We start from the raw sequence: 12,516 nt of genomic DNA, 5'->3' as shown, positions 1-12,516 counted from the left end.
GTTTGCAAGTAAGTGGGCGTGTGTGTGTGTGCATGCGTGTGATGATGTACAAACCCAGGTAAAACATGCAGCTGTCATACCTGTATGTGTTCAGGGCCCAGGTTAAAGATGTCATGATCTGTGTGTAGCTATGTGTGTTGTTTTACCTGTATGTGTTTAGGGCCCAGGTTAAAGATGTAATGATCTGTGTGTAGCTATGTGTGTTGTTTTACCTGTATGTGTTTAGGGCCCTGGTTAAAGATGTCATGATCTGTATGTAGCTATGTGTGTTGTTTTACCTGTACGTGTTCAGGGCCCAGGCTAAAGATGTAATTATCTGTGTGTGTGTAGCTATGTGTGTTGTTTTACCTGTATGTGTTTAGGGCCCAGGTTAAAGATGTCATGATCTGTGTGTAGCTATGTGTGTTGTTTTACCTGTATGTGTTTAGGGCCCTGGTTAAAGATGTCATGATCTGTATGTAGCTATGTGTGTTGTTTTACCTGATGTGTTTAGGGCCCAGGTTAAAGATGTAATGATCTGTATGTAGCTATGTGTGTTGTTTTACCTGTACGTGTTCAGGGCGTCATGATCTGTATGTAGCTATGTGTGTTGTTTTACCTGTACGTGTTCAGGGCGTCATGATCTGTATGTAGCTATGTGTGTTGTTTTACCTGTACGTGGTCAGGGCGTCATGATCTGTATGTAGCTATGTGTGTTGTTTTACCTGTACGTGTTCAGGGCGTCATGATCTGTATGTAGCTATGTGTGTTGTTTTACCTGTACGTGTTGAGGGCCCTGGTGGGGATGATGATGTACAACCCAGAGACAACGGAGATCGCCAAACCGTCTGAACTGCTGAACGGAGTGCGTGCCTACATGAACGTCCTACAAGGACTGGAAAACTATGGTAACTATGCAGTGTTACAAGGGTAACTATGTAGTGTTACAAGGGTAACTACGCAGTGTAACTATGCAGTGTTACTAGGGTAACTATGCAGTGTAACTATGCAGTGTAACTATGCAGTGTTACTAGGGTAACTATGCAGTGTAATTATGCAGTGTAACTGCAGTGTTAGAGTAACTATGCAGTGTAACTATGAGATGTAACTAAGGTAGCTATGTAGTGTAACTATGCAATGTAACTATGGTAACTGTAGGGTTAGGGTTAGGGTAACTATTCAGTTTAACTATGGTAACTATGCAGTGTAACTATGGTAACTATGCAGTGTAACTAGGGTAACTATGCAGTGTAACTATATTAACTTTGCAGTGTAACTATGGTAACTATGCAGTGTAACTAGGGTTACTATGTAGTGTTACTAGGGTAACTATACAGTGTACCAATGGTAACTATGCAGTGTAACTATGGTAACTTTGCAATGTAACTATGGTAAGTATTTTGTGTAACTATGCAGAGTAACTATGGTAACTATGCAGTGTAACTATGCAATGTAACTATTCAGTGTAACTATGGTAACTATGCAGTGTAGCTATGCTAACTGTGCATGTTTGTTGAGGATTGTTTGTTTGCCACTAACAGTGTACTGATAGAAACATTGTGTGTGGCTTTGCTGTGCAGTACACATCGACATTGCGCGTGTGTTCAACAACGTGTTACCCCAGCAGACGCAGAACACAGACGCCACGGGGGAGAAAACCATCACTGCTAACTACACAAACTGGTGAGATTGTTGATTGTACACACTACACAAACTGGTGAGATTGTTGATTGTACACACTACACAAACTGGTGAGATTGTTGATTGTACACACAACACAAACTGGTGAGATTGTTGATTGTACACACAACACAAACTGGTGAGATTGTTGATTAAATTACATTCTTATCCCAACTCACATAAATGCAATTTACTTCAGTCTAGTGCTAGGACGCTGAATCGTCACCTTGGTAACAAGGGGAGGTAACCCTAAAAAAAGAGCGACCTTGACCCTTTAATATAACGAAGTCTCGCGTGACTTCCTGACCTTGCCGCCATCTTTGAATCATACCCATACTCTCTTCAGCGCTCAGTGAACACGGACGTGTTTGTTTTCGCTCCGGCTTTTCAGCCGTTTTTGTCTGATGCTGCTTGTGTCAGACCCACACCTTGGTACTCGTGCACGTTCCTCTGCTCTCTACGTGTGTTTGGGGTGAGCTATTTTGATATTTTCATTGATAGTTTGACTTAGGTTTTGCCAGCGCTTAGCTGTTGTTTACACTTTTCACCCACCATGTCGGTTAGTGGTAAAGAAAACTCTAAGCCAGTGGCGGAGCCTTCACCTGTCAAATAAGCCTCCCCGTAAATCGAAAGCCTCTGTGAGTCTTGCTGTGATTAACGTCTCAGATCTCTCGTCAAACCTTCTTTCGATGTTATTATTGACATGCCTGAATTTTCCATGCCAAAATTGCCTTCGGAATCAATTACAGTCGCTTCAGGTTCTAGCTCTGTTAGTGATAAGCAAGATGTTTCGGTGTTTTTGCGCTCAATGAGCTACTGTTGACATGCCTGTTTTTTTACCCATGCCAAAATTGTCTTAGAATCAATTACAGTTGCTTCAGGTTCTAGCTCTGTTGGTGATATAGCTAGATGTTTGTGCCTTTTTGCGTTCTCTGAGCGCCCAGATTTCAGCACTTTCAGCAGAATTTTCGTCGACCAAGGCAGTACTGGTGTCGGGGATTCCCGTTCCCTGGGCAGGGTGCGTGTTCCTCCTTCGGCCACAGTCACGCCGCCGACGTGCATGCGTCTTTTGATGGCAGTGACGGTCATTCTCTTCTGCGTTCTCAGGCCTCTTCCGGTGGTCGGCCTGTTAACGATCAAGGTATTTATTCTTCGTTAGTAGCCGGGTTCTCTGGCCAAAGCGAAGATCGTATACTGGAAAGAGTAGCCACGCCGGTACGCCGCGCCGTGAGTGAAAGCCATCCCAGTGTGATGCCGCCCCGTAAGCTTGGGCGGATAGCACTACAGGGGGTGAGCCCAGATACGCGTTCGGTCACTGACCGAACAGGGGACTTGCGTCCGTTGTCACTCACCGCATTGCGTTCGGTTGGTGTGGCTTCACAGCATTCCCCGCTTCCGCCCATCAGGGCGGAAGCAGTCCCTAGGGACACACTGCTTGGGTGTCGTATCCCTCGCGTGTCGTCCCTTCCGGGTGACGCTTCCGCCTGACTATTGTAGTCAGGGCGGAAGTGCGTTGCCTGGTTGCACGGATGTGCGGGATTTTCGGTCGGATTTCGGTGCTTCCGTTCAGGATGACGAAGATGCCGACTTCCGTATACCGGTTAAACTTCCGCTTGCACTGGCTTTGGCGGCGGAAGTTGTTTCACGGTATTTCGAGGAGGGTGGTGCAACACCTGTTGGTTTGTTTGCCCAACCTCCTTCCGCTTTGGGGGATTTCCGTTCTGCGAGGCAGCAGTTCCGTTTTCGGGAATCCCCGTTGGTAGCGTTTGAGCTTTCTAAGCTACTAGCTACTGTTCAGCATGGCGGTGCGTTTCACGCTGTACCGCTGTTCACACTAACAGCTCTTGGTCTGGCTCCTGTTTCAGCGCAGCCTTACCTTGCTTCTTCGTGTTTAGCCTCAGCTTTGCCTGCTGGTTCGGCTAAGAAGTTTACACTGCCGCATAACTCAGTCAGGTTGATTGACTCGTTTGCCTTGCCTCGTTCCACTCTTCCGGTCACACCGGAACTTGCAGTCGGCAAGATGGATACAGCAGAGACAGAGTGGTCCCGTTTACGGAGAATTCTCTTTTGTCTTCGGAGGAGACAGGCTTACGCTTGCTTGAGTTATTGTCTCTCTCTGAGACGTTGCAGAGATCTCTGTCGAGATCTATCGCGTTGTCATTAGACTCATTCAAGTTTGGTGGCGATGCGGTAGAGGAAGATGTCACTTTTCTGTTAGGGAAGACGGCTACAGTAGAACAGTACGTTATACTGAGTCCTCTCTCTTGCTCTGAGGGAATAAGCACATGATCTTTTCGAGTTCGGAAACTTTGCAAAGATTTTTCTTGCGTTTTATCTCCTCTGCGCTTGTCAACTTCGAGTTTTGTCGTGACGCACGGGAGATGGAGGTTATGATGCTTCTAGCCGCTTTGGCTAAAGTCTACTGAGCAGCGGAGCCTCCCAGCGCTTTTATTTGCACATTCCGTGCACGCGTGCAGGTTCTCCTTTCCCTCTAGGATCTAAGATTTAAAGTCTCTTTTGAGTCACTTTAATCTTTTCCTTTCACAGAGGTTTTGCTTGTCTGGTCAGCCATCGCTTGGCTCAGGTTACAAGTAAGAGGCGCGTTTATGCTACGGTGCATCCCTCCCCATCTTCTGGGAGGAGCCGTGAACTGCTTCAGCTTGCCACTTTTGCCTCAAATTAGGCAAGATAGCGAAGCTAAGCAAACACACTTAGGGTTAGACCCTCTGCCTTAGGCAGCTTTGTGGTAGGTACGCCCGTCTATGGTGCGGCATATCTCTTATTTTTCACCTTCTTGGGTGAAGCTGCTAAGGCCGCTAATTTTTCGCCTCAGTGGCGGAAAAACAAGGCAAGCTGTTAAAACAATCTCGGCTTTTACGGTTTACGGAATCGCGCTTTCTCATTAGAGTCATAAGCTTTGGGTTCCGACAAATCGCCAGAACATGTCCAAATTTTTGGCTCACATTCTGACTCAAAATCTCTATTAGGCTCGCTGAGCTACTGTTCGTAGCCTCTCAGTCGGGACTTTTCCAGCTAAGCCTACCTCTTGAGGCAGTGGCTTCTGTCAGCGACTTTCGCTGCGCAGCACAAAGGACTCGCAGAAATTCCTTAGTTTCAGCTTTTCTTTCTGAGAGGTTACGGAAAGAACTAAATCATCATCATGTGGCTAAACTTAGGTTTGGCACAGAAGTCTTTAGCATTGGGGTGGTTTTTCTCCCACACGCAAAAGACGGTGAGTTGTTGTTTATGTTTTGCCAGCAATGAATAGAATCACATTCCTTGAGGTCAGTGTTTCTACTTTGGCATTACGCCTAGCCTTGCAGGGCTTTCTCCCGCGAGTTAACAGGCTACACTCTCGTTGTAGCCTTCACTGCGACGGCCCCTGGATTTTTCTTAAATTTGCAATGTGCTAGGAGTTTTCTCCTACATCGCAGAATGGTACGCATTTGTTCGCCCTGTTAGATTCTCTAGCCTTCTCGGCTAGGCCGTCGAAGTGACGTCACACGTGTCACAGTATGGTATACAGGCGCCCGGTTTTACCGCGCCTTCCCCTCTGTTTATCCGAAGGTTGAATCTTGGTTTTCCATTTCAGGGATTCAGCTTTGGGTACTTTCTCAGGTCTTTCTGCACGCTTTCTAAGCGTCAATTTAGGCTGAGCCAATTTCGCTCAAAGGGCAGAGGGAGGGTACAACTTACCTTCCCCTCTGCGATTTTTTTCCCAACTTTAGGTTTCTAGCACTTGATTTTCTGGTTAAGGAAACCTTGGTTTTATACGGAAGCCGTATTCTATCCCTAGGCCAGTTCTCTTACTTTGAGATTATTTTCTCAAGGTTTTTTGAACTAACTTCATGTAATGCCTCTAATGTTACGGTCATCGGGAAACTGAAGATTAAAAGACGCTCACGCACCCCTCTCGGGATGGGAGCTTAGTCTGAGAGCGGATCGGGTTACTGATACCCTCGCGTGTCTTTCCCAATTGCGGGCTGGGCTAACTTAGTACTAGCATGCAATCAGGTTTTCAATACTCCCTACGTTTCACTCCTGATTTTGCAATAGGGAAAGTTTACCCTCATCCTTGCAGCCTCGGTTTATTCTTTATCATTTTTCAGCAAAGGCCGCAACTCGGTCTCGTTCTGACCACCGAGGTTTAAGCGTCATCGGTCTCGGTTGCTACCGGGACGGGTGACCGTTTTGAATATGGGCCTTTCAGGCATTCTTTCTAATTTTCAAGCTGTGGCCTTATGGCTTCAGCTGTTGTACTGCTGTTTACTCACACTCAAATTCAGCGGCACTTTGCTCCCGCGAGGCTTCTTTTCCGGTTAATAGAAGTTCGCCCTCTTTATTTCAAGCCACGGTGTAGGGAGATGGGTACTTTGCTCTCACCGACACCACTCCCTTAGCCATTGAGGACAATGGTTGTCTTCTCTGCTGCTTGATTTCCTATCAGAGCTTCATCCTTTTATTTGAGAGGATCAGTGGCATTCTGTCACACTCCCGCAAATGGGTCCTTCCTCCTCACTCATTAGCCTTTTGAGATAAGGCAGTAAGGTGAAGAAAAAGGGGGGGGGGGGTGTATTTTGTATCTTGGACTGTTCTCTGTTGAGCTCTGTCCAGACGGTTCGTTAGAACATGGGCCTTTTTCTAGGCCTTATGTGAATTGGGCTTGCTTCTCCCTAATCTTGTCAGTGTGACTTGTTTAGCTCGCATTATAAGATGACAGGTCTCTTTTCTCAGAGAGTCCATATACTGGATAGGGATCAATACAAAAGACCACAGCAAGACAAGTCTGGGTCTTTTGGTTTCGGAGTTTCGATGCTCCACAGGTTTTGAACCGCTGCATTCTGCTAGCCTTCATAAACTTTACGTGAAACGTTCTTCCTTTTCTCCTAGCTGCAGCGCGCAGATGTAGCGAGATTCACACTCTCTTTGGCTTACAGTGTTATGTAGGTTTCAATAGAGGCTCTCTACCTCACTCTGTTTCCGTCCAGACTTTTTGTCAGGCATCAACAACTAGGACAACCATCTCTGATGGTTTTTATAGTTTTCCTCTTTCTAAGATTCTCGCCATAGGCGATCCATTGTTATGAATCTGACCAGTTATCTCATTATGCTCCTTCCTGTCCTTTACAGGAGGTTTGAAGGTTCATAAGCAAAACTACTCTTATCGTTTTTGATCACAGGGGTAGACAGGGTCTTATCTACGTTGGTGTCCAAATCAGTACGATATCCCGAGGTCCTTGACTTCGTCTAATGGATATCGTAGGAGCTCTCTATCAACCTTTACCTGCGTGACTTTTCCAGCGCGCGGCGTTACGGTTCTAACTCGCTTCCAGCAATGGTTGCAGCAGGGTATATTTTTTTGCCTAGCTCATGGATTGAGCATCCCACCGCCTTCATTAGCAATCTGCTTTTATGTGAGTTGGGATAAGAATGTAATTTAATTGAAAATTTTAATAATAAATTTTAATTTGATTATATACATACCCAACTCACATAGTGAATACCCTCCCACCTGCCCCGCTTTTGAGGGTTTTATGGGTTCCTAAAAAAAGGAGGGGTTTTTCTGTTCGCTTTCGATCGTATGAATTCAAAGATGGCGGCAAGGTCAGGAAGTCACGGGAGACTTCGTTCTATTATAGGGTCAAGGTCGCTCTTTTTTTAGGGTTACCTCCCCTTGTTACCAAGGTGACGATTCAGCGTCCTAGCACTAAACTGAAGTAAATTGCTTTTATGTGAGTTGGGTAAGTATATAATCAAATTAAAATTTATTATTAAAATTTTCAATTGTTGATTGTACACACAACACAAACTAGTGAGATTGTTTATTGTACACACAACACAAACAGGTGAGATTGTTGATTGTACACACTACACAAACTGGTGAGATTGTTGATTGTACACACAACACAGACTGGTGAGATTGTTGATTGTACACACTACACAAACTGGTGAGATTGTTGATTGTACACACAACACAAACAGGTGAGATTGTTGATTGTACACACTACACAAACTGGTGAGATTGTTGATTGTACACACTACACAAACTGGTGAGATTGTTGATTGTACACACTACACAAACTGGTGAGATTGTTGATTGTACACACTACACAAACTGGTGAGATTGTTGATTGTACACACTACTCAAACTGGTGAGATTGTTGATTGTACACACTACACAAACAGGTGAGATTGTTGATTGTACACACTACACAAACTGGTGAGATTGTTGATTGTACACACAACACAGACTGGTGAGATTGTTGATTGTACACTCTACACAAACTGGTGAGATTGTTGATTGTACACACAACACAAACAGGTGAGATTGTTGATTGTACACACTACACAAACTGGTGAGATTGTTGATTGTACACACTACACAAACTGGTGAGATTGTTGATTGTACACACTACTCAAACTGGTGAGATTGTTGATTGTACACACTACACAAACAGGTGAGATTGTTGATTGTACACACAACACAAACTGGTGAGATTGTTGATTGTACACACTACACAAACTGGTGAGATTGTTGATTGTACACACAACACAAACTGGTGAGATTGTTGATTGTACACACTACACAAACTGGTGAGATTGTTGATTGTACACACAACACAAACAGGTGAGATTGTTGATTGTACACACTACACAAACTGGTGAGATTGTTGATTGTACACACTACACAAACTGGTGAGATTGTTGATTGTACACACTACTCAAACTGGTGAGATTGTTGATTGTACACACTACACAAACAGGTGAGATTGTTGATTGTACACACAACACAAACTGGTGAGATTGTTGATTGTACACACTACACAAACTGGTGAGATTGTTGATTGTACACACTACACAAACTGGTGAGATTGTTGATTGTGCACACTACTCAAACTGGTGAGATTGTTGATTGTACACACTACACAAACAGGTGAGATTGTTGATTGTACACACAACACAAACTGGTGAGATTGTTGATTGTACACACTACACAAACTGGTGAGATTGTTTATTGTACACACTACACAAACTGGTGAGATTGTTGATTGTACACACTACTCAAACTGGTGAGATTGTTGATTGTACACACTACACAAACAGGTGAGATTGTTGATTGTACACACAACACAAACTGGTGAGATTGTTGATTGTACACACTACGCACACTTGTGAGATCGTTGATTGTACACACTACACAAACTGGTGAGATTGTTGATTGTACACACTACGCACACTTGTGAGATCGTTGATTGTACACACTACACAAACTGGTGAGATTGTTTATAGTACACACTACACAAACTGGTGAGATTGTTGATTGTACACACTACACAAACTGGTGAGATTGTTGATTGTACACACAACACAAACAGGTGAGATTGTTGATTGTACACACTACGCACACTGGTGAGATTGTTGATTGTACACACAACACAAACTGGTGAGATTGTTGATTGTACACACTACACAAACTGGTGAGATTGTTGATTGTACACACTACACAAACAGGTGAGATTGTTGATTGTACACACAACACAAACAGGTGAGATTGTTGATTGTACACACTACACAAACAGGTGAGATTGTTGATTGTACACACAACACAAACTGGTGAGATTGTTGATTGTACACACAACACAAACTGGTGAGATTGTTGATTGTACACACTACGCACACTGGTGAGATTGTTGATTGTACACACAACACAAACTGGTGAGATTGTTGATTGTACACACTACACAAACAGGTGAGATTGTTTATTGTACACACAACACAAACTAGTGAGATTGTTTATTGTACACACAACACAAACAGGTGAGATTGTTTATTGTACACACTACACAAACAGGTGAGATTGTTGATTGTACACACAACACAAACTGGTGAGATTGTTGATTGTACACACTACACAAACAGGTGAGATTGTTTATTGTACACACTACACAAACAGGTGAGATTGTTGATTGTACACACAACACAAACTGGTGAGATTGTTGATTGTACACACAACACAAACTGGTGAGATTGTTGATTGTACACACTACACAAACAGGTGAGATTGTTGATTGTACACACAACACAAACTGGTGAGATTGTTGATTGTACACACAACACAAACAGGTGAGATTGTTTATTGTACACACAACACAAACTGGTGAGATTGTTGATTGTACACACTACACAAACTAGTGAGATTGTTTATTGTACACACAACACAAACTGGTGAGATTGTTGATTGTACACACTACGCACACTTGTGAGATTGTTGATTGTACACACCCAAAGCAGTGGTGAGACTGTCTCGAAACTAACCCATGTGATTTGTGTGTGTGACAGGTACCTGGAAGTACTGCTACGCAGAGCTACCTGTAATGCGGGTCAGATCGTGTACTCTCCGCGTCAGAAGGCCTTTGTCACTGTAGCGACGGGGGAGGGGCAGACCAATTTTGCAGCAGAGGAGTACGCAGACCTGACGGAGTTGCGGGCCCTGGCCGAGCTGATCGGGCCGTACGGCATGAAGTATATGGGGGAGAGACTGATGCTGTCCATTGCCAGTCAGGTGGACGAGCTGAAGGTGTGTTGGCTTTTGTTACCCGGAGTGTTACCTGTAGTTTTACCTGTAGTTTTACCTGTAGTGTTACCTGGTACCTGTACGGCATGAAGTACATGGGGGAGAGACTGATGCTGTCCATTGCCAGTCAGGTGGACGAGCTCAAGGTGTGTTGGCTTTTGTTACCTGTAGTGTTACCTGTTGTTTTACCTGTAGTGTTACCTGTAGTGTTACCTGTAGTGTTACCTGTAGTGTTACCTGGTACCTGTACGGCATGAAGTACATGGGGGAGAGACTGATGCTGTCTATTGCCAGTCAGGTGGATGAGCTCAAGTTGTGTTGGCTTTTGTTACCTGTAGTGTTACCTGTAGTTTTACCTGTAGTGTTACCTGGTACCTGTACGGCATGAAGTACATGGGGGAGAGACTGATGCTGTCTATTGCCAGTCAGGTGGATGAGCTCAAGTTGTGTTCGCTTTTGTTACCTGTAGTGTTACCTGTAGTTTTACCTGTAGTGTTACCTGGTACCTGTACGGCATGAAGTACATGGGGGAGAGACTGATGCTGTCCATTGCCAGTCAGGTGGATGAGCTCAAGGTGTGTTGGCTTTTGTTACCTGTAGTGTTACCTGTAGTTTTACCTGTAGTTTTACCTGTAGTGTTACCTGGTACCTGTACGGCATGAAGTACATGGGGAAGAGACTGATGCTGTCCATTGCCAGTCAGGTGGATGAGCTCAAGGTGTGTTGACTTTTGTTACCTGTAGTGTTACCTGTAGTTTTACCTGTAGTTTTACCTGTACGGCATGAAGTACATGTGGGAGAGACTTATGCTGTCCATGGCAAGTCAGGTGGATGAGCTCAAGGTGTGTTGACTTTTGTTACCTCTAGTGTTACCTGTAGTGTTACCTGGTACCTGTATGGCATGCAGTACATGGGGGAGAGACTGATGTTGACCAACGCCAGCCAGGTAGAAGAGCTTAAGGTGTGTTTGTTGTTTACTTTCTCCCTGTTATCTTGCTACTTTTGTAGTGTATTATAATAGGCAACCTTGCTTGTCCAATGAAGAGCTCCAGTGGATACTTGTTGTCGAATTACTGTTGACTTGTGTGTGCAGAAAATCGTGGTGTCTAACAAAGAGACGCTGGTACAGCTGTTGTTTACTGTTGACTTGTGTGTGCAGAAAATCGTGGTGTCTAACAAAGAGACGCTGGTACAGCTGCGAACCAGCTTCGACAAGCCAGAGATGATGCGAGAACTTACACGCAAACTGCAGAGTACGTTTCTTTCTGCTTTCACCTTTTTCTTCATTTCTTTGTGTGTTGGTTATTCTGCTTCCCAGCATGACGTTAATTATAATCCATTGTTTAGGCGTGGTTCTACTTCTAGTCATTGTCATCTATAGCCTAGAGGGACTGTAGGTTTCAGGCTTGGTTCTAGCCATTGTGGTTCTATAAGTCATTGTCATCTATAGCCTAGTGGGACTGTAGGGTTCAGGCTTGGTTCTAGCCATTGTGGTTCTATAAGTCATTGTCATCTAAAGCCTAGTGGGACTGTAGGGTTCAGGCTTGGTTCTAGCCGTTGTGGTTCTATAAGTCATTGTCATCTATAGCCTAGTGGGACTGTAGGGTTCAGGCTTGGTTCTAGCCGTTGTGGTTCTATAAGTCATTGTCATCTGTAGCCTAGTGGGACTGTAGGGATCAGGCTTGGTTCTAGTCATTGTCATCTATTAGCCTAGTGGGACTGTAGGGTTCAGGCTTGGTTCTAGTCATTGTCATCTGTAGCCTAGTGGGACTGTAGGGATCAGGCTTGGTTCTAGTCATTGTCATCTGTAGCCTAGTGGGACTGTAGGGATCAGGCTTGGTTCTAGTCATTGTCATCTATAGCCTAGTGGGACTGTAGGGTTCAGGCTTGGTTCTAGTCATTGTCATCTATTAGCCTAGTGGGACTGTAGGGTTCAGGCTTGGTTCTAATCTAGTCATTGTCATCTGTAGCCTAGTGGGACTGTGGGGTTCAGGCTTGGTTCTAGTCATTGTCATCTATTAGCCTAGAGGGACTGTAGGGTTCAGGCTTGGTTCTAGTCATTGTCATCTGTAGCCTAGTGGGACTGTGGGGTTCAGGCTTGGTTCTAGTCATTGTCATCTATTAGCCTAGTGGGACTGTAGGGTTCAAGCTTGGTTCTAGTCAATGTCATCTATAAGCCTAGAGGGACTGTAGGGATCAGGCTTGGTTCTAGTCATTGTCATCTGTAGCCTAGTGGGACTGTAGGGTTCAGGCTTGGTTCTAGTCATTGTCATCTGTAGCCT

The 12,516-nt window shown here is 44.5% G+C and overlaps 1 protein-coding gene across 4 annotated transcripts in view; it reads left to right on the top strand.

Annotated features, from left to right (window-relative positions):
• LOC138970410 (membrane-associated protein Hem-like) overlaps positions 1 to 12,516 on the top strand; it is a 92,085-nt gene that overhangs the window by 13,097 nt on the left and 66,472 nt on the right. For all 4 annotated transcript variants that reach the window (XM_070342856.1, XM_070342854.1, XM_070342857.1 and 1 more), the window contains exons 4-7: positions 772 to 887; positions 1,560 to 1,662; positions 10,000 to 10,237; positions 11,394 to 11,487. In XM_070342856.1, coding sequence (XP_070198957.1) covers positions 772 to 887; positions 1,560 to 1,662; positions 10,000 to 10,237; positions 11,394 to 11,487 — 551 coding nt within the window. The remainder of the gene's footprint in view (positions 1 to 771; positions 888 to 1,559; positions 1,663 to 9,999; positions 10,238 to 11,393; positions 11,488 to 12,516) is intronic.

The sequence above is a fragment of the Littorina saxatilis genome, linkage group LG7 (genome assembly GCF_037325665.1).
Source record: "Littorina saxatilis isolate snail1 linkage group LG7, US_GU_Lsax_2.0, whole genome shotgun sequence".
Taxonomy (NCBI): Eukaryota; Metazoa; Mollusca; class Gastropoda; order Littorinimorpha; family Littorinidae; genus Littorina; species Littorina saxatilis.
Note: the sequence above shows the minus strand (reverse complement) of the source record. Positions and strands in the feature narration are given on the sequence as shown.